Source organism: Hemicordylus capensis, chromosome 3 (genome assembly GCF_027244095.1).
Source record: "Hemicordylus capensis ecotype Gifberg chromosome 3, rHemCap1.1.pri, whole genome shotgun sequence".
Lineage (NCBI taxonomy): Eukaryota > Metazoa > Chordata > Lepidosauria > Squamata > Cordylidae > Hemicordylus > Hemicordylus capensis.
This window is the reverse complement of record NC_069659.1, coordinates 31,376,796-31,403,959: the sequence shown is the minus strand read 5'-3', so window position 1 is coordinate 31,403,959 and position 27,164 is coordinate 31,376,796. Positions and strand designations below refer to the sequence as shown.

Below are 27,164 nucleotides of genomic sequence, written 5' to 3'. Positions count from 1 at the left end.
TTAGATTGAGAGTTTGGGAAGGTAGCATGCTGTAGCTGCAGTTTCCCCCTTAAACTAGTTCTGGCTCTCACACTTTGATGACTAAAGTGGGGTGTACAACTCCCAGCCACAATGACCAATAGGGATGATGGGAGTTGTAATCCAACAGCTGGAGGGCCAAAGTCATATACTCCTGCTATAAGTCATCAGAATAGTGTGAACTACTATAAGGAGGGGACCAAGGGGGCTTTTTGCTGCCTTTCTAAACTCTTAGCATGTTCTGCAAGAACAGATTCTGTACTAGATCAAGGCTAGAGCACCCTGGAAGAAGTGGAAGAGCCATTGTGGCATACAAGTTCTAATTCTGTTAAAATAAAGGATTTTCATCTTCTAGTTACCCCTAAGAATCTTGACTACTTTTGTTCTGTTTAAAGCGTACTTGTATAGTGTTTAAGTAAATAGATGGTATGATCTGTTCAGTTCTTGAAACTACTTTAGCCTGTTAGGGAACATCTTAAGTATATATACTTAATCTTAAAACTGTGTTGGTAGAAGTTTTGCCATTCACTCTGAAGACCTCTCCTGCTCCAGTTGTACTCAACCCAACCAGCAGTGATTCATCTTCCAGAACAGATGCTACCTGGAACACTGAATCCAGTCTTCTGAGGTAGGGGTTTTTAGTTTTTACAAAAGAACTCCATTAGATTAGGCTGCTTGAATTCTATAATCAATACTCTGCTGCTTTTGAGAAAGTGGACTGAAAGAAACAGCAGTGTTGCTCAATGAGCAAGGCCTAGGAAGATGCATTGTCATGAGCAGGAGAAAGGCTATTTGCTCTAACTCTCCAGTGCTAATTGAAGTGCACAGCCCCCTTGTAAGGCAGAGAGCAGAAATAAAAGAAACAGTAATCTTTGTTACCAAAATGAAGATTGGTTTAGGTGCTTCCCTAGGAAGAAAGGCAGTAGAAGCAAAATGGTAGCATTATCTTAGTAAAAAAGTAGAACTCCCAACTTAAGGTGTGAAGATTTTTCTTCTCCACTTTTAAAACTATTTTCTATGCTGTCTCCCCCTATGCCTAAAATCCCTAGTTGGTGTGCCATGTGTTAACTGCACTTATAGCAGTTTTCAGCCTTTAATGATCCAGCTGAAGGCAATCACTTACCCCCACAACTCAGAAGAACTTATTCTCATGTGGTTTTAACTAAAATCCTGGGCATTTCCCAGCAACTTTTTCCTCTGGGCTTTTCAACAGTATTTCACAGCTCACATCTCCAAGGCAGTGAGAAAGAAATCACATGTTTGTTATTTGAGCATAGCTTAAATTTAAGTGTCTTACCCAAAACAAGCTATTCACCTTAAGGTTGGATGACTGATGGACATTTTAAGAGATTATTTTAATTGGCAATTCATTTGGTAACCAAGCACTGGGCCACAACCTGCATTTTGAAAACTGCTGACCTAGACAGGCTATTCAGCCTGAGTCTACAAAATTGTTCCTCATTCCTACTGAATAAAATGCAGATCTTCTGGGGCCACTTCATAAGGTCCAGTTTCTCCACCTTACCACCCAGCCTGATGAAGAATACTAAAGAACTCAGAAGCTAGCTGCTCAGATTCTATCACTTTAGCCTTAAGGTATTACTAGATTGTGACATCAGCTGGACAGGCGGAAGGAGAATATGCTGTGGAGAGAGAAGGGGATGTGCAACAGCCCTGCAACTTTGAATTTTATCAGCATTTGATAAGATTTGCTCACAGTAGTCAGTCATAATGTATACAATCTTTATTGTCTTTGATTGAAGTTTGGCATTTAGAGTCTATGATATAAAAACTACTTCTGCACTGAAGGGATGTTACAGTAAAAACATTTTTAAAACAATGATAAATTGAGTTTTTAGGGGTCTACACTTCAATTCCATAAATAATTGTAACAGCCATTTGATTTGTCATACTTTTTTTTTAAAGGCATGAAGTCAGAGAGCCTACAATTTTTGGATTAGTACTGAAGATGCTCCACCGCCTCCATTACAAATTCCAGCAAGGCCATATTCTCCTTGCTTCAGTGTGTGAGCCATGTGAACCACAATTCTTGCTCCAGACATTCTAAAATAGAAGAATGATACCAATTCAGTGTTGAGTTCAATTCAAATAGAAAAGTAACATAAGTTCAGACAAGAGGTTACCTTTTGCTTAAACTCATTCAGCTCTTATGCCTAGACTTTGAGGAGCATGCAGTATCATCCGCATGATATCTTAGCTGTCTAGCACTCAGGGAGCCATGACAACAAAACCCTCCCTGAGCACCTTGGGAGGCAGGGTGGGGAAAGAGAGAGAGAGACTAGGAAGTCAAGCTGAAGTGGGTATTAGAGGCAGAACCAAAATACCAGAACTCTCCCATGCCTCAAAGAGATCTATCCATTCTCTGTATCCAGATGCACTAAGGACCGAATCCCATATCTTAGGCCTTGCATACCTATCTATGTTCCATCAATAAGCTATAGAAAGAAGGAAACTAGAAAAGGTGCTGAAGAGGGCTACTACTATAAATATATATTGTCAACCTGATCAGGAGGTTGGAGCAGACAACTACAGTAGGAGAGGGGGGACAGAAGATTATAAAATCATGCAAGGGGTGAAGAGAGCCCTTTCCCACTGCATGCCAACTACTGTGGAGCAATGGTGAGAGCAGACTATTGCTTTCATGTTCTGCTTGTGGGCTTCCCAGAAGTATCTGGTTGGCCACTCCAGGAAGCTGGATGCTGCACCTTTTCTCTGATCCAGCAGGGTGGTTCTTAGTTTTTAGTGATCAAAATTCTAACAACTTTTGGCTACAACTTGCAATACAGTGTATCATCCTTCCAATTTTGGAATATTACAGTCATAATTCTCCGTTGACAGCCAAGAACATTTTTTTGTTTTGTTTAGGACAGTGATCTTCACTATTTTTAAAATGGGGGTGCAGCTGCCAAAAGGACTCATTCTGCAGGGGAGAGGGAGGTGGGGACAGTGGCAGGAGGAAGAGAAAGGGCGAATGCATGACATCAGGAAAAGGAGAGAATGTGAGTGTGCATGAGTTTGGTGTCCTTGGTGGTCACCTGCAGCAACAAGAGAAGCAAGAAAGAGCATGCATCAGTGTGGTGAGCACAGCAGCACCGGTGGTAGAAAAGAGAAGAGACAGCATGCACTGCAGGAGAAGGAGGAAGGGAACAGGTTCAGTGGCCATGAGAGAGAGGGAAAGCAAGCAAGCACACAGCAGCAGCAGGGGAGTGAAAGTTTGGCAAGGGAGCTCACAACAAGAGTGTTGAGTGCACTGGCCAAAGGGACTAGAGGCAGGAGAAGGCAAGCCGGGGGCCGCCACTGGGGTCTGGCTGGGATGCAAGTGGCTCGCAGGCCACACAGTGAAGAACTGTGGTTTAAGAGGTTTTGTTTAAGTTGTTAGAGCAGAAGCAAATCTGTGTAAAGGTGGGCCCAGCATGCTGAATAGGTCGACCTTTAAATGGCATTTTTAAAAGGACCTGTCACTTTAAAAATGAGCATCAGACTACTATCAGGTTTTGAAGACTTAATGCAATAAGTCTTGTGGGACACCTGAGAAGAAAATAGGACATGAGTAAATCCAGAGCAGTTTGCTATCATTTCAAATGCATTTGTTTGCTTGTGAAAACTATATCGGCTCCAAATGCTGCCCTTGGAATAGATTTTCCCCTTGCTGTGTAGATTAATTGAAGAAATGTACTGTTACCCAATTGGATGTCCTAAAGAGACTGCTCCTCCATGGATGTTCACTTTCTGTGGATCGATGCCTAGCATTTTAATGTTGGCCAGGACAACCACACTGAATGCTTCGTTGATTTCCCACATGGCAATATCTTCCTTTTTGAGTCCTGCCTGACTAAGTATCTGAAAAATGAAACACTGCTGTTTGAGAACTTCTATATGGTAGACACTTAAGGCATTACAGAGAGGGATTTATTAGGTTTTGTTTCAGGTAAAATCACACACACACACACAAAACTTTAAACATATAGTGCCTTTTCCAATCAAATCAGCATTTGTCACCAGCAAAAGTTTGGAGGGTAAGAGACATCCAAACTTATGAACATAAAATGTTTCAACCACCCAAAATCATAAATCAGCTCAAAGGACAAGTAAATACTTTCCCTAGACATGAATTACCCCAGCGCCACCACATTTATGTTTCCCCACATACACACTCCAGTTAAAATGCACTTATAAAGCCTATGCTTTAAAAGATTTAGCATAATTAAATATTAACCAACTGGCATTAGTTGAGATTTCTCCTGTGCTAAACACCAGAATTAGGTTGAGATAACTTAATGCATATTTCAAACTGTTAAGGAACTGCAGCAGCAACTATCAACAAAGTCTCACAAGTTTCACTTTAACACCATTTGGTATTAATTATAATTAAAAGTCATTATAATTACTTTTAAAAGTAACATTATTAAGTATAAACTCATCAATTCTGCCTAAGAATACATCACCTACCATTTCAGCTTCACTGAAATAAAGCATCATTTTTTTAAAAAACTATTTTAGTTCATTCAATTGCTTTCGACATTAACACACAGGGTTTAAGCCATTTTATTTTCTAAGCTGTTCAGATGCAAAATGAAAAAACAAAAGCACAAAACCAATACACACTAAACTAAAATTTAGTAGAAAAATTCAGAAAAGTTGCATTTTAAATATTTTTCCTCCCTGGTCTAGTCTAGTTGAAACTGTTAGAAGCTCACTAAAAAGATTGTGAGTGTATGTGACTTGCATTAAAATCAACTCTTATGGAGAAAAAAGATAAACAGAGTCATTTTGTAGGACAACACTTTTTATTCCGTTTAAGAGTACTCTGAAATCTAAGAACTACTATTTGAATGGCTGCCATGAATGGTAAAAGTCAAAGACTGCTGAGCTTGCTTTAAGATAGACTCTTCTTTGAAACGGTAAGGCTAGCAGTCATCATTTTTATTCCTACCTTAGGAACAGCATGTGCTGGCGCAATGGGGAAGTCAATGGGGTCAACAGCCGCATCTGCAAAAGCTGCATGAACATAAATGCTAATCAGAAACAAATAGCAACATACAAAGCTGCTTTATACGGAGTCAGACCATTCATCCATCTAGCTCAGTATTGTCTACCCAGACTGGCTGTGGCTTCTCCAAGGGGTCAGGCAGGAGTCTCTCTCAGCCCTCTTTTGGAGATGCCAGGGAGGGAACTTGGAGCCTTCTGCATGCAAGCAGGCAGATGCTCTTCCCAAAGCAGCCCCATCCCCTAAGGGGAATATCTTGCAGTGCTCATACATGTAGTCTCCCATTCAAATGCAAACTAGCAGACCCTGCTTAGCAAAGGGGACCATTCATGCTTGCTACCACAAGACCAGAAGGGATGTGCACAAACCTGTTTGGCAATCCATTCCAGGAATGCCGAACAGGTTTGGAACCCCTGCAATTGAACCAGTTCAAAAGGGGGTGGGGGGTGGGGTGACTAAGGCGTGGGAAGGGTGCTCTTACCTCCCCTGCCACATCCCCCCCCCCCCCCGACACCACTTTAAAACAATGCTGGCCCAGGGAGGCTGGATACCCTCTTGCTGCCCCGGTCAGTGTAAAACCGGAAGTGGCTGGCACGTACCTGCCACTCCCAGTTTTACACTAACCAGGATGGCAAGAGGCTATATACAGCTGCCCCACACCAGCATTTTTTAAAGCGGCGCTGGAGGGGGAAATGCGGCAGGGGAGGTAAGAGCACCCTCCCAGCCTCCCGGGTGTGTATGGAACCGGTTCTGTGCACACCCCTAAAGACCAGCCTCTTCAAATCAAAATCAAGCATTTGGCTGTTTGGGCTGTCCATGGTCTCCTTATTTAAGAGGCTTGAGTTTAATTTCTCCAATGATTCTGGAACCAGATGTGTTTACAGCTCACCCACTGGATAGTCATTTCTTCAAAAGAGACCCATTGTCAGCAAAATGGCTAGAGGACCAATAGCTCCCAGAATTTATTTTAGCAAATTTCCAAATATACAACAGCTTATTTTTTTTTTTAAATCTCAAATCCTCTTCAGCTTACCCACAGATTAAAAGCAAGATGAAGCCAGGTGGTGAATGACAGACTAACAAGGGTCACAGAAGCACTTCCCAGAATTTCCCTAGAAAACACTGTTCCCTCTAAGATGTGCACATGCTTACACATTTTCCGATGTCCACTCAGTTAATTTTAGATTCCCCTCAGGCTGGATTAGAAAGGTCCCACTCTGAATGCATGTGCGCACACAAGGCCTTGATAGTGCCGCCCAGAACAAAACTCATTCTGCACACAGATGAAAAAAAATAGAACGCTGCTCGCGAAGTGTTTTAGGGATGTGCACGGAACCACGGAGGCGTGGTCCGGCACTGGGGGGCATGTAGCTTTAAGGGGGGGGTAGTACTTCCCCCCCCCCCGCCGCTCTTCCCCCTCTGGCGCTGGTGCGTTTTAAAATCTTCCTGGGGCGGCAGAGTTCCTCCCTGCCGCCCCTGCCCCTGTCGTTGTCATCCAAAGCCTTCAAAGGAGTACAGCTAGCGGCGCGCATGCACCCTGCGCGGTGTGCGCGCTTGTCTCCGACGCGGAGACAAGCGCGCACACCGCGCAGGGCGCATGCGCGCCGCTAGCTGTACTCCTTTGAGGGCTTTGGATGACAACGACAGGGGCAGGGGCGGCAGAGAGGAACTCTGCCGCCCCAGGAAGATTTTAAAACGCACCAGCGCCAGAGGGGGAAGAGCGGCAGGGGGGTAAGTACTACCACCCCCCCTTAAAGCTACATGCCCCCGCCCTCCCGAACCGCCTGACCTCTGAACCGATCCGGCGGTCTTTTACATTGTGCCCGGACCAAACTGTGCACACTCCTAAAGTGTTTAGGACATTCTTACCTACTATTCGAGCCAATGGTTTAGTGTTCAGTCTCTTGGCTGCTTCTGAAGTCATCAAAACCAGAGCGGCTGCTCCATCGTTCAGGGTACTGGCATTGGCAGCAGTTATCGTTCCTGAAAGAGACAACTATCCTTTAGGAAAAAACTCGGAATGCATTCTTTTCGAGTGTCATCAATTCCAGTCACCATCCCTTTTCAAAATACGACCTACACAATACAGGAGAAGCCAACAACATAGCTGGTATTATGAGTTCAGTGTGGGAAACGCAGGTACACCTAGATTAAATGCAATGCAACTGAACTAAACTAACTTCTGGACGAAGTTCTGCCATATGGCTACCTCCAGACTTTACTGCAATGCATTCTATGTGGGGCTGCCTTTGTATGTAGTCCAGAAACTGCAATTGGTGCAAAATGTGGCAGCCAGGTTGGTCTCTGAGTCATCTGCAAGAGACCACATGACTCCTATATTTAAAAAACTACCCTGGCTACCAATACATTTCTGAGCAAAATGCAAAGTGCTGGTTATATATATATAATTCTCCTGGGTGTGCCTTGGAATGTGTGTCCCAGCACCCAGCTGATTGGCTGGGCGGCGGACGCACCTGATTGGCTGAGGCACACCCAGGAGGAATGGTTGCCGTGCCGGCGGTGGGCCTGGCCGCGGAGGCCAGAAATGGCGGTGGGCTCGGCCCCAACGCAGAGGCAGGGCCCAGGAGGGGGGAATGAAAGGCGGGGAGAAGTGGCAGTGGGGAGGAGAGGCGGCTGGGCCCGGAAGCAGAGACTAGGGCAGAAGGTGGTGTGGAAGAGGTAACCGCCAGCCCCAAAGAGCGCACAGATGTTCTGTGCAGGGTCAGCTAGTAACCTATAAAGCCCAAAACAGCATAGGCCCAGGGTATTTAAGAAAATACCTTCTTTGTTATCAGCCCAACCACCTATTGAGATCATCCGGAGAGGTCCATCTGCAGTTGCCACCAATTCATCCCATGGCTAAACAGGGACAGACTTTCTCTGTTGCCACCCTAAGGCTTTGGAATGTTCTCCCTGCTGAAATAAGAGCCTCCCCATCTCTGACAGCTTTTAAGAAGACTCTTAAGATGCATTTATTCACGCAAGCTTTTTAACTAGAATGGTGGTTTAAAATTGTTTTAATTTGTTTTATGTTTGTTGTAAACCACCAAGAGACATGAGTTTGGGGTGGGGTACAAATAGGAGTATTGGTTACTTACCGTGAAGGCTTCTTCTTGCTGCCAGATTTGAGGACATTTTGCTGGGATTAACCTTCCCATGTAGTCCAGAGGCAGGACTATGCTAATTTGCTAGCAAAGCTTTAAGAGCCTGGGAAGGAGAACCCACCCAGTTCTGAAAACCCCAATCCAAAATTCAGAGAAGCCAACAGATAAAACACACAATCTAAAAAGAAGCAATCAAAATATTTTGAGTGTGGTGAATCCAAAGGAGAGTGAACCTAAAGGAGAGACCCAGGTAGCCCAAATGGGTGGACTGAGAACTCAAATCCAGCAGCAAGAAGCAGCCTTCACGGTAAGTAAACAATGCTTCTTTCTCTGTTGCTAGATGAGGAACTCTCATGTGGGACATGCCACAAATTATAACCCCGGGTGGGAGTGCTATGATCTACTGCAAAGGGAGCACCTGTAACACTCTTCTGCCAAAGGCAGCCTCTGCTGAATGGTGAACATCCATCTTATAGTGCCTTGTGAAGGTTGGTGGAGATGACCATGATTCCACTTTACATCTCTCAGCAAGAGGAGCATTAGTGGAGAAAGCTGTTGCCCTTGTAGAATGAGCCAAAATATGAAAAATATTTGGAGGCTTAGAGTTTTGTATACTAAGGAGAAACAGGCCTTGATCCACCTGGCTATAGTGGACACAGAAACCTTTTGACCCATGGAAGTAGGGAGGTAAGAATCAAATAAGGCATCTGAGGAAAGGAAGGAGTCTGTACGTTTGAAGTAAACCTTTAAGCATCTACGAACATCCAACATGTGCCAAGCATGTTCTGATGGATGCACTGGGTTTGGATAGAATGACAGCAGAATAATATCTTGTGAACGATGAAACACAGATGAGACCCTAGGAATGAGATGTTTATTGACAGATAAAGTTTATAACTCAGATCCGTCTGGCAGCAGTAATTGCTACTAAAATGGTGAGTCTGAATGACGGTAGATGAAGAGGGATAGAACAGATGGGTTCAAAAGGTGGTGCTTGTAAAGCCCAGAAAACTATGTAAAGATTCCATGTAGGGAAATTGTGCACTGTAGGGGGAGAAGGTAGGGTGGCTCCCCTGAGGAAATGTTTCACATATGACTTGGGGAGACGACCTTGTTGAGTGTTGGGAAACAGAACACCTGTTAAGGCAACTGCTTGCCTCTTCAAGGTGTTAGCTTTCAAACCCTTTATCTAAACCATCCTGTAGGAAGCCAGGGGCTCTTTGACCCCATAAGATTTCCTTGCATCTCTGGTTCCTTTTGCACCAACATAAAAAGACCCGCCAGGTGAACTGGTAGATGTGGTTGGCGGTTGCTTTCCTTGATGCTAGTGCAGTGTCCAGTACTTTTGATTAATATCCAAATTGTTTCAGGAAGTTCTTCTCAGTCTCCAAGTGGCTAACCTTAACCACACTGGGTCATGATGGCATATGGGATCCTACCGCAGAAGATCCAGATACATCGGAAGGAACCAAGAGTCTGATATGGTGAGATGATGAATTTTGAGAAACCAGGGCTTGCTCAGCCAGAAGGGAGCTATCAGAATGACTTTGTAAAGACACACTTTGCGAAGAAATTGGCTGAGCAAAGGCACAGGTGGCTCCTGTGGCCAGGGGTAAGCAGTGCATTGCTCCTGTGGCCAAGGGTGAGCAGTGCATCTACTGCTTCTGTGCCTTCACATGGAAAGCGAGCAAAGAATTTGCCATCTTTACGGTGTTTGATGCTGCAAACAGATCTATCTGGGGCATCCCTAAGTGTGATGTGAACTGATTGAACAATTGTTGAGGGACATAGGAACATAGGAAACTGCCATATACTGAGTCAGACCATTGGTCTATCTAGCTCAGTATTGTCTTCACAGACTGGCAGCGGCTTCTCCAAGTCTGCAGGCAGCAATCTCTCTCAGTCCTCTATCTTGGAGAAGCCAAGGAGGGAACTTGAAACCTTCTGCTCTTCCCAGAGTGGCTTCATCCCCTGAGGGGAATATCTTGCAGTGCTCACACATCAAGTCTCCCATTCATATGCAACCAGGGCAGACCCTGCTTAGCTATGGGGACAAGTCATGCTTGCTACCACAAGACCAGCGCTCCTCTCCGCTCTGCCTCTGGAGCACATGGGAAAGATAGCCCACACAAGATGTCCTCATCCAGCAATTAAGTCAGGTATCACTTTTTCAAAGCTTACCATTTTCTTTCTGAAAAACTGCCTTCAGTTTTGGAACTTTGGTAAAGTCAACACGCTTGTACTCCTCATCTTCTTTAACTTCTGTGTCTGGTTTCCCTGAAATGAGACTTTATTTAGCAAAAGTATTTCAACTTATAACTCGTGGTTGAATCCAGCCTCACCAGAGACATATCATCAGCTTTCTTAGTGGCTCATTGGTAGTTGGCACTACCCTACTTCATAAATGGCACGAGGACAATAAAGATGCAGCCAAGAATCCTTTGCATCATGTCTCACTGTTCTCACCCTTCACCCTCTGGGCCCCACTGCTCCATTATACACCCTTCCACTACCCTAAACCTTTTCTAAGAGGAAAAAATGCAGGTAGTTTTGCCAGCAGGCCACAAAGATCGACAGGGAAGGAAAGACCATTCCCTTCCCATCTTCCCCTCTAAAAATAATGCTCACATTACTCCATTCATGCTCTTTCCTAGAACAATCTGCATTGAAGTTTATAGTCATATTAATTTCCCTACCCATTTAATACCATATCATCAGCTCAACAAAAAAGTAGGGAATGGGGAATGTAGTTGGATTGTAAAGCTATTGTAAAAGCCAATAAAATTTTAAAATACAAAAAAGAAAAGTAGGGAATGGGGTCCCACAGGACATAAAGCAGGGCTATTATTCAGGCGTTAGGTGTGCTTGACTGTGCACTTGATTACAACCAGTCTATTTATTCTTTAGTTTTACATTTCAATCCCACCCTTCCTCCAATGAGCTCAGAGCCTTGTACATGGCTAGGCTTATCCTCATAAGAACCCTGTGAGATAGGTTAGGCTGAGAGATAAGTGACTAACCCAGAGCCACCAAGTGAGTTTCATGGCTGAATAGGAATTTGAATTTGGGTCTCCTTGGACCTAGTCCAACCACTACACTATGCTGGTTCTCATTTAGATCCACAACTGGAAACACAAAGCAAGGAAGTCATACTAGTTGTCACACTGTTTGCCATGCAACATGAGAAGCTGCTGATTGAGAAAAGTTTAAAACCCTCATGGGACTATTTCACAGTCCTTTAGAACCTGCTCAGTATTTTCTTTCAAGTCCATCTCTCAATTTATTCTTATTTTGAATGTGTATATACCACTTTTCAACAACAGTTCTCAAAGCAGTTTACATAGCAAATATGGTGATTCTGTGCTCCCATGTCCTTCCATATCTAGACTGCATTTCTTGTGAGTCAAAACTCACACACACACTTCTTACAGCAGCTAACATTCAGAGCAAAAGACCACTTGTGGAAGGACTTTATGGTAGCACAAAGCTATTGTACTAACAATAGTTGTGCAACTGTGGCACAACTCATTTATTTCAATGGGAACAATTGCACAATAGCACTCTTACAAAAACTTTGGTTTTAGAATAACTCAGCTACCTTCTTGCACTGCTGCAATTTGCTCATTCCACAAGCAGTTCATTGTTCCTGATATCAGCCAATATTTTACAATTTTAAAACCCAAGCTTCAATTTTTGTTCTATGTGCTGTTGTCTCCCATTTAGCTTGTGGGGTGGTCAAAAAAAGCATTAGATCCCAACATTCCCACCAAAAGCCTCTACCTGACCTTGAGGATTCAGTGTAGCTAATGCTGCTGAAGCATTAGAGATATGTTTCTTTTACAGTAAAACAAGTATAACCAGTCTTTATTCATAGACACAAGCCATGTTTATGAGAAAATGTTTTATACCAGTTTTAACTTTTCAGCAATTCACACTTTTAACTTTTCAGGCAATATAGAAAGCAATGGGGTGGGGTGAGGTGTATTTTAAAGTGTACTACCTTTCTGAGCAATAGTAACAGGTACAATTTCCTTTGCAAAAACTCCAGAGTCCCAAGCTTCCTTGCTCTTGGTGTAAGATTGTATGGCATAAGCATCTTGATCTTCCCGAGATATTGTACACTTCTTAGCAGTATTCTCTGCACAATTACCCTGGGGGTGGGGAAAAAATATTTGAGACTCCATTGTAAAAAAACACAGATTTTAAAGTGCTTCCCACTTCAGGGAAGTACAGCCAAGAATTGTTCCTGGTGAACTGTGTACTTACTTGGTTTGTTTAAACCATTCTCCAACAGCTCAGGAGACTACCCAATTGTTCCACACGGCAGTTTTAAGCAACTGAAGTAAGTAAGCAAGCTTTCACATGTGCATAAGCTACACCAAACACAGAACACTTACAATACTTAATGCTAGTTGCAATGCAAGACATTATTAGGCTTGGATGGAAAGCCTGTGGCTCAAAGTCCTCAGCCTTTCAGATGAGCTTTAGAAGGTTGTAAACTCTGGCTGTAATCTCAAGGTCAGTCTACACAGAATGCTGATGTGAAGTCAGGGATTTGTTCATAGTATCTTCCAGCAGCTGCAGCTTCCAGCCAGCCAAGAGCAGTTTGTTTATCAGGCCTGCTCAATTTAGGCCCCTCAGCTGTTTTTTGGACTACAATTCCCATAATCCCCAGCCACAGTGGCCAATAGCCAGGGATTATGGGAATTGTAGGCCAACATCTACAGAAGGGCCGAAGTTGAGCAACCTTATATGCTTGCTCATACAAACATGGTAGTTGGGGGATACTGCTAAGGAAGGTTATGGTCAAAGCCATAAGTATGCTAGATCACACATTATCATGTGCAGAGTTTCTTTCCCTTCTCAGTTGCAGATAGCCAATATTTTATGGAATACTGTAGTAGTTAAAGTCTACTAGATGTTCTTCACATCTGTGGGATGTGACTTTGATGGCAGCAAGGAGGTAGGTATGCTGCTGCCCCACAAGACCATTTTTTAAGACAGCACTGGCGGGGGATACGTGGCAGTGGAGGAGGTAAGAGCACACTCCCTGCTCCTTAAAGGTAACCCCCCACACCTCGCCACCAGTTCTGTGCACATTCCTACCATATGCAGGAGTGAGATCAGAGACGTATCATCGGAATAGCCTTTTTGCCAAGAAAACTACCAGTAACAAAGAACGGGCTGCCACCATAACAGCAGCCCTGTGTAGAGTTTTCCCCTCCCATTCTAATTATGTACCCTGAGCTCAGTTACATTATAATAAGTATTTCCCTGCCTACGTTCCATAACAACTATCAGGAATGAAGCAGGGAATACCTACCATAATGACACGGGATGCACTGATCTAGAAGTGACTAGAAGAGGAGAGAGGAGCTGTTTCAGTGGCAGCTTCCTGTTCTTTGTAAGAGATGGTTCCACTCAAGCCACTATGCTGAACTTCAGCAGAATTATTTTTATATATATACATACATACACACACCCTGTCCATAGTACATTTTGTTCAAATATTTAGTGACAACAGTGAAATAAAATGAAACTTATTCTTCAAACATTAATAGCAATATTTACCATGTGGATTTTGTTATAAACATCTGTCAAACCATCTTTTACAATCAAGTCCTCCAGCTTTACTCCTCCATAAGGTGTTGCTCCTCTACCCATGGTGTAAGGCACATTTGACATGCTCTCCATCCCACCAGCCACCATCACTTCCTGTTCAAACAGATTTTACATCATCACAAGGAGTGCTACTTAGTTAACTTTTCTTTTTCACAAGAACAGAAGCATAGAAAAATACAATACCTGGATCTTAATAATTCTTCAATTCCCTCTTTAGTTGCAACATACCAAAAGTGTGCATGTGTGAAAATGTATAGAAGTTTTCAGTGAGTCATGTGTAATTGTTCATTTCCCCACATTTTGGTGCAAATGCACACATTAAGTATTCTTTTGCTATACAACAAATTTCTACTGATCTAACATACAATTTACAGCATCTTTCCAAAAAGAATAACTTTATGCTTAACTATTAGAAGTAATGCAGGCAACCCAGATACTGTTGCACAGTCCAAGCACCAAAATCAAAGCAGTGTCAGCAGGTACAATACCCCAGAAATTTCTACTGCACATGTCCCTTTGGAATTAATAGCTGTGCAAGAGCATTGGTGCAAAAGGATGTGCACAAACATTCCAGTGACTGCACTTATTTACTATAGAGAAAAAAACTTTTAACATTAGCCTGACATATGTTAAAATCATATACACATGGCATTCAAATCCTACCTGATTCCCACACATCAGGCTCTGTGCTGCCAACATGACAGATTTCATTCCAGAAGCACACACTTTGTTGATGGTTGTGCAAGCAGTAGACACTGGCAAACCTAAATCAAATTAAGATAAAAGCAAACTTCTAAGGCAACAATTATAGAAACTGTTACTCAGCTAAAAATATGCAACAAACTGACAACACAATCCTAAGTATGACCATTCAAAAATAAATCTCACAAAGTTCAATAGGATTTACACTCTAGTGAGTATGCACAGGACTGCAGCCTGAACTACATTAACCTGCAATTCTAAATGCACTTACTAGGGAGTAAGCCCCACAGAACTTAGTGAGACTTAGACCTGAGTAAGCATGAGCTGGACTGTTAAATAATAGTAATAATTTAATTTGTTATTCGATTTCTATACCACCCTTCCAAAAATGGCTCAGGGTAGTTTACGCAGAGATGAACTCATGCTACAGAATCTCAATATACACGTTCCCCTCCAATTCCTTTTACAAACTATTTTCTTTTTTCTGCTCTTCCAAGCCAATGGTATCTGCTCACATTAGTTTGTATCTGCTCCTACAAGGACGTGAGAACTTTGCTATACTCTCAGACAATCCCTTTGGTAGACAACCTTTTTTCCTACTGATTTATCCCTTTTGCTTCACCGCATGAAAGAGCTTCTGCTGAAAGGAAGACTTCTTGATCATATATTTCACATGCCCACTACACACAATCTGTCACAGACACCCTACCAGGCTGACCAGAGGCTAGAAGAAGAAAATAATGGAGAAACCATTCAAGTTTCCATAACGGTAAAGTCATCAGCTGCCTAGATACAAGTGGATAGCTTGTATCTTTGCTATCGAGGTTCAAGTCTAGGCATACGGGGGTATCTAATCCCACTTTGTATCTTAGCTTTCGTGAGCTTAAAGGGGTTAAGGGGTTAGGTGTTTTCTGTGGCATTTTACAGCTTGGAAACAATTCCCCTTAAAGTGTTGGTGTGTTTTCTAACCATGCTTTATGCCGGGGGCTGTTATTTTGGGTCTTTCTTATAACCATGGTGGCTGGCACAAAATTTACCGACCCTGAAAATTAGCTATGACTAAATCAAGTTTTCACTTATGTTTAAAATCAATCACTGCTGTGTAGCTGTGTGGGTGTGGCATGGTGGGACAGGGCGTCTTTGGCTAAACATGGTGTGCCTGATACCAGCTCCATGGACCTGGTTAGGGGATGGGGTGGGCATTTTCACTGGGGCGGGGATACTTGCATGTGTAAAACTGGTTAAAAATAACAGCAGGTTTAGGACCAAAACAGTGTGTTCTTGGGGTACTTTCAGCAACCCATATCGGCATCTTCAGTGCCGTGCTTTAAAATTAAGCTACAATAACATTATATATATTTTAAAAAAAAATTAATTATGGTTACGTTTACAATTCCCAGAGCATGTTAAACACGGGTTTGACAAGGACCAATTTGATTAAGTGGAGAATTATTGGTAAAGGAGGTTTGTCATAAATTAACCATGGAAATAATTATATGGGTGTGTGTAGGAGCAGGAGTGGCATAGGCATAATAGAATTTAAGCATTAATATGTCCGACAAGCATTAATTCAATAGCCACACCTTTAGGGCTAGTACGAATACCACTGCACCATAGGTCCCGCTGTACTGAGTTGCAAGCGACAAGATTATGAGGTTCTGAAGCCAGGTCTCCCAAAATTTAAAAGATCTAGCCAGGATAAAGCAGTTATGCTGTGAGCATGGGTACGACGTTAATTAACCCATTAACCAGAGGCCTCGGAAAAACTGAGCAAGTGGGGGTCAACCAATATTGTACCAAAGAGAGAAGCCAGAGGTCTCAGAAAAAGTGACAAGGCTTGTCAGAAAGCCGCAGTAATATTTTAAATGGCATTGATGCTGGTAATGGGGTGTACTGGTGGGCAGGTTGCTGGTTTCTCATGAGATGCCAAATCAATAAATAACTCATTGGGGGGGGGGATTAATTACCTGTCTTTCAGGAATACATGATAAATAAATGCACGATTAAGGCTAATATGTGGTCAAGGATATTCGTGAGGAAAAGACTGTTATGCACAATATAGAATTATACGTTCTTTAGTCCGATCAACAGGTGAATGCATACGGATATATGCGTGCCTTAGAAACAAAAAATGCACGATAAACATAGCATGTATATGGCCCACGAATTTTGGCCATTGGTACCATCTCAGGGGACAAATGCTCACACTGATTTTGGCAGTGTCTACCCTACTAGATATAGAAAATATGTGATAGCATTGTTACACTTACAGCTTTCTCTGTGTCATCATCCCTTCTTTATCCCTACACCCAAATGATTAGCATAAAATTGCAGTCATTTATGTAGAGGAAAGAGTCACAGTAAGAGTTGGGGGCAGGAATGGGGTAACAATGAACAAATGGTTGTAACTCTCCCCACAGAGTAATCTTTGGAGGACATTTCTGCCAATTCTCATTTCCATTCCTCTGACAACATAGATTACAATTTATAGTAGTTTTGTTTTTTTTAAATGTTTTTTAAAATTCTAAAAATACCATTGCAGATTTGGCCACTACAGGCTTGATGGTCAGGACAAAAGCATGACAAAACACTCTGAAAGCAGAAGTATTGCAATGCTATCACCTATTTTTCACCTTTAAGGGTGTAGACCAGGGCTGCTCAACTTCAGCCCTCCTGCAGATGTTACCCTACAGTTCCCATAATACCTGGCTATTGGCCACTGTGGCTGGAGATTATGGGAGTTGTAGTTCAAACATAGCGGGGGGGGGGGCCTAAGTTGAGCAGGCCTGGTGTAGGCCTTGTCAGAAATCACAATGAGCATTCATTCCCCCACCCCAGAGATGGTACCAACCACCTCTGCTGGCTCATGAACAAGTACTAGTAGAGAACAAAAGGTTTGTTCAGATTAGACAGAATTCAGTTTTTAATCCATAAAGAAGCTTTAAATGATTATGCCATTTGCATTCTGTGATTGAGCAATTAGTCTTACTTGTTAGAGACTAGCCACATGCTGAAGAGTGTCTTCAGTTTCACTGAATTGGCCATATTTACAACAGTAAAGCACATGCCACTTATACGTGTATCATACCTGTACCCTAAACAGTCATGACCAATAACATGCCGTTTCAGTACCTGCTCCGAGAGTTGCTTGTCTTGCAGGAGCTTGTCCTTGTCCAGCCTGGATAACATTTCCCATATATACTTCCTTTACTTCTTCCATAGGAATACCTATGGGAATCAGAGAAGGCATTTCTAAGTGATAAAATGGTCATAATATATCCCAAGAAGAGTGATAGAATCTGGGTACAAAAAGGAATGAGTTCTTTAAAACATTTATATACCACTTTTTGAAAAGAAAAGAAAAGAAAAAGGCCTCAAAGCGGTTTATATGGGGGGTGGGGAGGAGTAAGATGCCAGAACTTCCATTTAACTTTTGGACAAGGCAGGACAGACAAGAAAAGGGCAGTTTTTAAAAAGCTCTTCTAGACATTAGCTTTTTCTGCTTTTAGTTCTCCTCCAAACCAAAGCATGAGAAGTAGAGCAAAGAAGAAGGGAGTTGGGTTTGTTTGCAAACACAATTCATGTTGAACAGACTAAGTCATCATGCTTGGTCCCTGCCATCTCTAGTGTGAATAAGAAAGATCAACAGAGAGGTTTAGTTTAACGAGTCACCCAATGGGTTTCATGGCCTAATGGGGATTTGAACACTGTTCCCCTCCACCACCACCCCGCCAAAAAAAAATTAGTCTGCAGGCATTTATTTCTCATGTTTATTTTCCACCCTTTCTCCAAGGAGCCCAGGGTGCCACACAAGAATGGTGTTACCCTACCCCTTTATTGTCAAAGTCAAAGCCACCCTGTGAGACAAGTTAAACTGAGAGAGACTAGACCAAGGTTAGCAGGTGAGCTTTGTAGCCTGAGTGAAGATTTGAACCCAGGTCTCTCCAGCAAGCCCAACACCATGACAGGCCAGCTCTACAGGTCAGACTCATTATCAAGTGTGCAAAGGGGAAGAGGTAGCAGAGTTATAACAAAGAGGAGGGAATAAGGATTGCCTGAAATGGGTCAATGTGATGAAGGGGGTAAAAAAATCAACTACTATGGGCATTAGGCAAATGTGCACTGGACACACATCCATTTCCCTTTTAAAGTGCTATTCAGTTGCACCAAATGGTCTCTCAGCTGACATTGTGCCAACAGCTTACCGGCTAAATTGCCCCAGATTAAAACAAGATTGTCAGTAGCGCTCACAACATAGCACTCTGCAGTCCTGCTAAGACCAACCATCAGAACTACAAAGTTGCTTTCTGCAGTCCTGATAAGACCAACAAACTATAAAGGACTATAAAGGCTCTCTATGTAGATCACATTTCATACTTAATTTAATTTTTTTTTTAAGCAGATTGAGCTTTTCCAATAACCAGTCTACATCCCATCCTGCTCCACACTTAGGAACATAGGAAGCTACCTTATACCAAGTCAGACCACTGGTCCATCTAGCTCAGTATTGTCTACACACTGAATGGCAGCGGCTTCTCCAAGGTTACAGGCAGGATTCTCTCTCAGCCCTATCTTGGAGATGCCAGGGAGGGAACTTGGAACAGTCTACATGCAAGCAGAATGCATTTTTGTCTTAACGAATGCATTTTTGCAAAATGCATTTTTTTTAAAAAAGCATTTTTGTCTTAACGAATGTTTTACTTTGTTTTTATTCTATTGTAAACCGCTCAGAGACGTAAGTTTTGGGCGGTATAAAAATGTTTTAATAAATAAATAAAAATAAAATTAAGCATGCAGATGCTCTTCCCAGAGTAGCCCCATCCCCTGGGAGGAATATCTTACAGCACCCACACTTAGAGAGTCTAAGGAACTAATCTCTTCACTTACCTGCTCTTTCAATTGCTCCTTTAATTGCAATAGAGCCAAGTCTAGTGGCTGGTAGTGAGTAAAGAGATCCTTGAAAAGATCCAATGGGTGTTCGGACAGCACTTACAATAACTACTTCCTAAAACAAAACCATTGTAACAATTACAATCTTTAGAAAAGACCCAATGAATGCTAAGTCACTGCATACTTTATATATTATAGGAATATCCAATTATTACTGCAATATATTAATCCCAGAACTAGTGTGTCTTTATTCAGACCTGATATACAGTTATATCTTAGCAAAATGGGTATCCAATTGCTGTCAACGGAAGAAACAAGACTCACCAATTTATCTAGTAACTTTAAAATATTGCATCTGCATTCCTAAGCATACTTCCTAGGGAATGAGTCCCACTGAAATCAGTTTACTTCTGAGTAAACATGCAGAGATTCATACTGCAAAAATCAGGAAAAGCTACACCATACATTTTGTGGCAATCTAAGTAAGTTTGGCCAAATTACAGATATTTGTAAGTTCCTCTGCAGCAGCAAGACAGCAAAAGCCCTGTGACTTACTAAGATTGCAGTACTTAAGTCTATTACAACATGAACTTTTCTGAAAAGCAGTCCAATGCATGAGATGCATCTGTACATATACAAACACCACTTCATATAACTGAATATGTCTAAATTTGTTCTTATAAACGGAGCTAAACCATTCAAAAATTGAATTCAGTTCTGATTCAGGTTCATCTTGTTTTTTGAACTTTCTGGTTCCGTTCCAATGCACACACTAACTTTTTAAAAAGTGAGTCAATAACCACATCAGATCAATTTCGAAAGTCTCAGCTTACAAGAAGGGTCTGTCTTCTGAGTCATTTATGTCTGTTTGGGAGCCTTTTATAAATTGCAACATTCAACAAGGTCTCCATTTGTTCCCAGTGTAAGGATTTGATTTATGATCTCTTGTGTACACAAGGTAAACACGGAATAAAACATTGCAGAAAGGGGTGTTTTGCTGTTCGTTAACTTGGCTTTTTTTATAGAAATGACTCTTTTTTACTCAATAGAATTGGGTGGGTTTTTTTAATCCTTATCTGTAATTATGGAATGTTAGGTTGCTTCTTTATTCAGTTTTATGTTCTTTTGTGTACACTAGGTAAACACGGCATAAAACATTGCAGGAAAGGGTGTTATGCTGTTTGTTAACCTGGCATTTTTATGGAAATGATTTTTTTTTTACTCAATAGAATTGGTTTTTTATCATTCTTATCTGTAATTATGAAATGTTGGGTTGTTTCTTTATTCAGTTATCAAACTATGGGTGGTGAAAAGTGTGGGAAGAGGTTGCCGTTTCTTTTCCCTTTTCATAATTTGTATTGCTTGATATCTCCGAACACTTTTGTTGTATCTCTCCTTTATCTACTTTTAATTTGAAAATTAAAGTTCTATTAAAAAGAAGAAGATACATTCAATGCAGAATAATACCAAACTCTCTTGCTTGCAGTATAACTCTATAAAATGAATACAACAACTGTTGGTTTGACTTCCTGGGTAAACACAATATGGCTTGATAAAGTAAGAACAGAAATGCTTCAATTCCCTCTATGTCTTTTACTTACATTTAAGCCACGCTGTGATGCATAGCCCCGGCTCGCAGACTTTAACACCTGAAAACAGAAGTTGTTTGAGAACTTTTGTTGAAAAGTGATATAGAAATAGCAGTAGCAGTAGTAGTTTTTCAGTGTGGTGTGATATCCTCACCTTTATGCTAAATACCCCACACACCGGAAATATTGAGGATTGTGAAGTTTGTATGTTTTATTTATTTTGAATTCGTGGGAGATAGGTCCATTAGTGACTGCTAGTCATAATGGTTAGCAAGTCTTGACAAATTTACTTTGGATCTGGGAATCAGCTCCAAAATTTAGGAGCCAGACAACAAACACTTGACAAAATTACCAGGTTTCATGGTGGACATTGTGAAGGAGAAGGATGTGGGCTTATCTTTATCCCCTTTACAAGTAACATACTTTGAACAGAAACAGGGCTGCCTGGGGCAACAATATGGTATTAAAACCCTCTGCCTATTAGTGTTCTAGTCTAGGCGCAACAGCTAAATTTCTAGCTGCCATGGTTCCCTGGGATTTCTCAAGCCCAAACTGAGATGTACCGATTTACAGGCAATATTCCACCAAATACCAGCTGCAGCACCAGGGCAAGGCCTTCAAACAATGTCTGTATGCTTCTGAGGCATCTAGCTGGTCAATGGGGCAAGCTGGATGCTGGTCTCGAGGGACCTTTAGTATCAATCAGAAGGATTCTCCTTATGCTCTTACAATCACACTGGCTGACATCCTAAGTTTACTTGAGGAAATTCCACTCAAATTAAAAGCACAAATTAATCATGCGTAACTTGTCCTTTTAATTTCAAATGGGACTTCCTCAACTAATTTAGTTAGGATGTCAGCCACTACAATGTATTTTGCAGCACTATGAAACTGCAGAGAGTTTTCTTCCACTGTATCTGTTAGAAGTATTCAGAGGTGAAGCAGTAAAAAAGGGTAACATTTTCCCTAGAGTTTTACAAAACCTTGGAGCTTAATACTGGTCAGATAAATATTGCATTCTTGTGCATTTTGCAAGTCACTGCTGCTGAGCTGCACTGTTGGCTTATTTAACCCTTTGATCCTGTGACTTATGGCCCCTTTAGCAATGTCGGTTAACAAACATTAGCCCTGCCAGGCTAGACAGTGTTTAATGTCTCTGTCAGAGTCTCTCTATTTGGATAGCTTCTGCCACAGTGAACAACAGTGACACATGAAGAAGGTAGTTCAGAAAAGCACCTACTATTATGGATATTTATATATCACTTTTCAGCAAGTTCTCAAAGTGGTTTACATTTTTTAAAAACCCAAAAGGGCTCACAAAGTAGATACCTCCAACAGCCACTAGAGGGATGCTGTGCTAGGACTGCATAGAGCCAGTTGCTCTCCTGCTGCTAAATATAAGGGAAGGTAAAGGGAAAGTGTGCAGTCAAGTCGATTTCGACTCCTGGCACCCACAGAGCCCTGGGGTTTACCATTGCCTCCTCCCGTGCAGTATGAGATGATGCCTTTCAGCATCTCCCTATATCGCTGCTGCGTGATATAGGTGTTTCCCAACGTCTGGGGGACATACCAGCGGGGATTCGAACTGGCCACCTCTGGCTTGCTAGTCAAATATTTCCCTACTGCACTACTTAAGGTGACAACCACCACTTTAAAAGGTGTCTCTTTGCTCACTTAGCAATGAAAGAACAAAGCAGGAGATGAAAGCTGGTCTTGTGGTAGCAAGCATGACTTGTCCCCTTAGCTAACCAGGGTCTGCCCTGGTTGCATATGAATGGGAGACTAGAAGTGTGAGCACTGCAAGATATTCCCCTCAGGGGATGGAGCCACTCTGGGAAGGGAAGAAGATTCCCAGTTCCCTCCCTGGCTTCTCCAAGATAGGGCTGAGAGAGATTCCTGCCTGCAACCTTGGAGAAGTCGCTGCCTGTCTGTGAAGACAAGACTGAGCTAGATGGGCCAATGGTCTGACTCAGTATATGGCAGCTTCCTTTGTTCCAGATTTTTCAGTCAGTTTTTATTTTTAGCAGCCCCTTTGTCTAAATTCCAAATAGGGCACCATTCAGGAAAAGGAAATTACTGCTTGATACAAGACATAACTTATGAATGATACCTGAGAGGCAGAGGCACCAAAAGGCAAGGTGAGGCAGTGACTTCAGGCAGTATATTCTGAGCACTGTCTAGGACAGCACTACCTCAAAACACACAACCCACACTGAAGTTCTCTTGTGCAGACCAACAATGAGCCTTGCACAGGGGACCTTTCTGCTGGATCACACCTAGTCCTATTCATTACTTGAAAGTAGAAGGCGGTGCCACACATGGATTTTCCATTTCTGACAGCAAAATTATCTTGGACTGTCCCTCCTTGCTCCAGAAGGCTTTTTGAGCTTTTAGAGTTGAACTAGGGAACAAGTAGGGGCGTGATCACCACATGTAGCAGAATATGGTAGCACCACAATGTAACAAAATACATATTTATTTATTTTTAGAATTGCACACTTTTAAAGAATAGCCAAGAATTTAAAGAGTTTATGCCTGGGGAATTGCTGACAGGAACTGGATGGTATCTGGTCCGGCAAGCAAAATCCCCTAAAGTGTGAGGGTGCAAACTTTTCAGATAAACCAGAAGGGGACAGAGTAGAACCAAGAGTAGACCAGACGGAAACTTGTTAAACATATAGAAGAATGGGCCCTGCTGAAGGAGAATCAGCATGGCTTCTGCAAGGTCAAGTCTTGCATCACTAACTTTTTGTAGTTCTTTGTTAAGTGTCAACAGTCATGTAGATAAAGGTGATCTGGTTGACATAGTATACTTAGATTTCCAAAAAGCTTCTGACAAAGTTGCCAACCAAAGGCTCTTGAGTAAACTTAGCAGTCATGGGATATGGGGGCAGGTTCATGTGTGGTAACTGATTGAAGGATAGGAAACAGAGGATAGGAATAAATTGAGAGTTTTCACAATGGAGGGAAGTAAAAAGTGGGGTCTCCCAGGGATCTGTACTGGGACCAGTGCTCTTAACTTGTTCATAAATGATCTAGAAGTTGGGATAAGCAGTGAAGTGGGCAGATTTGCATATAACATTATTTAGGGTAGTGAAATCCACAACAAATCGTGAAGAGCTCCAAGAGGATAGCTCCAAACTGGGTGGGTGGGCAACAAAATGGCAAATGCAATGTAAGCAAGAGTAAAGTGATGCATATTGGGGCAAAAAAAAGCCACAACTTCACATATACACTGATGGCAACTAAGCTGTCGATGACTGACCAGGAAAGAGATCTTGGGGTCATGGTGGGCAGCTCGTTGTAAATGTTGACTCAATGTGCGGCAGCTGTGAAAAAGGCAAATTCCATGCTAGACATCATTAGGACCTTATACAAATCTATGATGCGGCCACATTTGAAATACTGTGTGTTGTTCTGGTCACCATATCTTAAGGAGGACATTGTAGAACTGGAAAAGGTGCAGAAGAGGGCAATCCAGATGATCAGGGGCCTGGAGCACCTTCCGTATGAGGCAAGGCATCTGGGGCTTTTTAGTTTGGAAAAGCGGCGACTATGGGGAGACATGATAGAGGTGTATAAAATTATGCATGGAGTAGAGAGAGTGAACAGAGAAATTTTTTCCTGTTTCACAACACTAGAGCCAGGGCTCATCCCATGAAATTGAAGGTCAGGAAATTTAGGACCAACTAAAGGAAGTACTTTTCCACACAATGCATAATCTATAGAATTATCCACCATGGGATGTGGTGATGGCTACTAGCTTGGATGGCTTTAAAGGGGGCTTAGATAAATTAACGGAGGACAAGTCTATTAATGGATACTAGTCTGATGGCTATAGGCCACCTCCAGCCTCAGAGGCAAGATGCCTCTAAATACCAGTTGCAGGGGAGCAACAGCAGGAGAGAGGGCATGTCCTCACCTCTTGCCTGTGGGCTTCCCAGAGGCATCTGGTGGGCCTCTGTGTGAAACAGGATGCTGGACTAGATAGGCCTTGGGCACTGTTCCCTCTTGGGCCTGATCCAATAGGACTGTTCTTAAAGCACATCCTCTCCTTAAATCTCTGCCCTCTTTTATTTAAATGATTTATATCGCACACTTTTGCTAAGTCTCTTAACTCACAGAATCAAGTACATGAATAAAACAAACACAAGGAATTATAAGAACAGCCCTGCTGGATCAGGCCCAAGGCCTATCTAATCCAGCATCCTGTTTCACACAGTGGCTCACAAGATGCCTCTGGGAAGTCCATAGACAAGAAGTGAGGGCACTTCCTCTCTCTTGCTGTTGCTTCTCTGCAACTGGTATTTAGAGGCATCTTTCTTCTGGGATTAGAGGTGGCCTATAGCCACCAGACTAGTAGTAATTGATAGACCGTTCCTCCATGAATCACAACATACCTATTTTAAAAATCTTAAAAAGCTAATCAATGATATAAAAAGGAAAGAACTACAAAGCATGAGAGAGGAAACCAAAGTAGCGTAGTCCACTTATAAAAAAATCTTACCTAAACAAAACTGTATTCACCAGATATTTAAAAGTGTGGGAAGAGATCCTCCTTAGGGAGAACAGAAGAATGAGGCCACAACAGAGAAGGCCCAACCTACCCCACATGGCCACTAAATAGACATCAGCTGGAGATGGCATATGCAGGAGGTACTCTCGGTCCATTCTTATAGGGCAAGCAGATTAATGTGAAAGTAGGTGATCCTTCAGCTGCCCTGATTCTAAACTGAAAAAGGCAGCTGAGTTATGACGAGGTAGACACTGACAGTGCTTATGCCATTCAGATCCCTTCAAAGGGCTAGTCTAAATACAGTAAAATGAAGGGTAGAGTTCTGGACTGTATCACTTCAAACTGTAGGGGAGAAATATCAAATACCAGTATGATGTAATGGTTGGGGCAGTGGACTGAAACTGGAAAGACCTGGGTTCAAATCTCTGCCCAGTTGGACTAGTCACAATCTCTCAACCTAACCTATCTCACAGGATTTTTGTGAGCATAAACTCTTTAAACAGTTTACTGCTGCTTTTACTCTGCTGTTTTATTTTTAAGTGTGTTCATAGATTGCTTGTTTTATGTTTTTTACTATCATAGTATTGCTTTGTTATGTGCTGTGAATCATTCTGAAACTTTCCATTTAGGGTAGCATATAAATCAAATAAATAAAACACCAAGGAAGGAAGAGCAGGATTGTAAGAGATACAGGGCAGCACCCAGACTAGCTAACCTTGACTAAGTGCCAAACAAAATCATGAGGCGTTAGTCATGACTAACTTAATACCCATTAATGTCAGAGAGACTTAAGCATAATTAACTTAGCCTGGATACTGCCCATTATTTTTATTTATTTATTATTTATTACATTTGTACACCGCCCCAAACTTTCGTCTCTGGGCGATTTACAGTAGTATAAAACAAGTTTAAATATATACAAAAACTTAAAAGAATTTAACAATTCTTATTTATTTATTTATAATAAATAATAAACAATTATTATGAAGACATTACGCTGTCTTCCCCAAGGCAGGATAAATAAAAGAAATAAAGCAAGCGCTTTCTGACATACACATACCACCCTGGAAGCATTTCTTTTTTTATAAGCACAACAAAAGCGATCGGCGTGGGCTGCAATCCTATACACACTTCTCAGAGAATTAAGTCCCATTTAACACAGAGGGACTTACTCCCGAGTAAACTTGCATAAGATTGCGCTGCGACCCTTTCTTCGGGGGGGCGGTCAAAAAGGGGGAACGGGGTGCGCGCTCCTGCAAGAGAACAATCACACATGGCCGCTCCCCCACCCGAGCCTGACGTGGTACAGTCCAAAATTCCACACACCCCTCCTTCGGGCTCTACCACCACCTCTCAGTGTGTTGCATGTGGAGACCCGGCCTAAGGCAAGCGACAAGAAAGGACGAATTGTCACAGTCGGCCGCCCTTCAGCTGGAAACACCCGCGGGGGTGGGGGGTGGGAGGACAAGGGAAGGTGGCGGCGGTCAAGTGCCAGGTGGGAGCTCCCTCCGAAGCCGCCATCACCAGACCCAGGAGAACCCTCGCGACCTTTTCCTCACCCGAAGCGTCTTCGGCACTTGTCGCCCGCCCAACATCTTCACCTCCTCGTCGGCCTAAGATGCAGCAGCAGCAACAGCAACCGACCTTCGAAATCCCCTCAGCTGTCTCAACAGCCCTACAGACAAGACTCCCCACACAACGCCAGCTACACACCC

General features: G+C 42.4%; 1 protein-coding gene across 1 annotated transcript; it reads right to left on the bottom strand.

Moving 5' to 3' along the window:
- Positions 1–1,747: 1,747 nt before the first annotated feature.
- ACAT1 (acetyl-CoA acetyltransferase 1) lies at positions 1,748–27,151 on the bottom strand. The gene is made up of 12 exons (XM_053310980.1): positions 27,009–27,151; positions 20,946–20,993; positions 19,342–19,459; positions 17,587–17,682; positions 14,416–14,516; positions 13,702–13,845; positions 12,131–12,281; positions 10,312–10,407; positions 6,896–7,009; positions 4,973–5,037; positions 3,722–3,879; positions 1,748–2,082 (listed from the first exon to the last, which is right to left on the bottom strand). Exons 1-12 carry the CDS (start codon positions 27,042–27,044, stop codon positions 1,962–1,964), a joined length of 1,248 nt encoding a protein of 415 aa, XP_053166955.1. The 5' UTR covers positions 27,045–27,151; the 3' UTR covers positions 1,748–1,961.
- Positions 27,152–27,164: the final 13 nt, after the last annotated feature.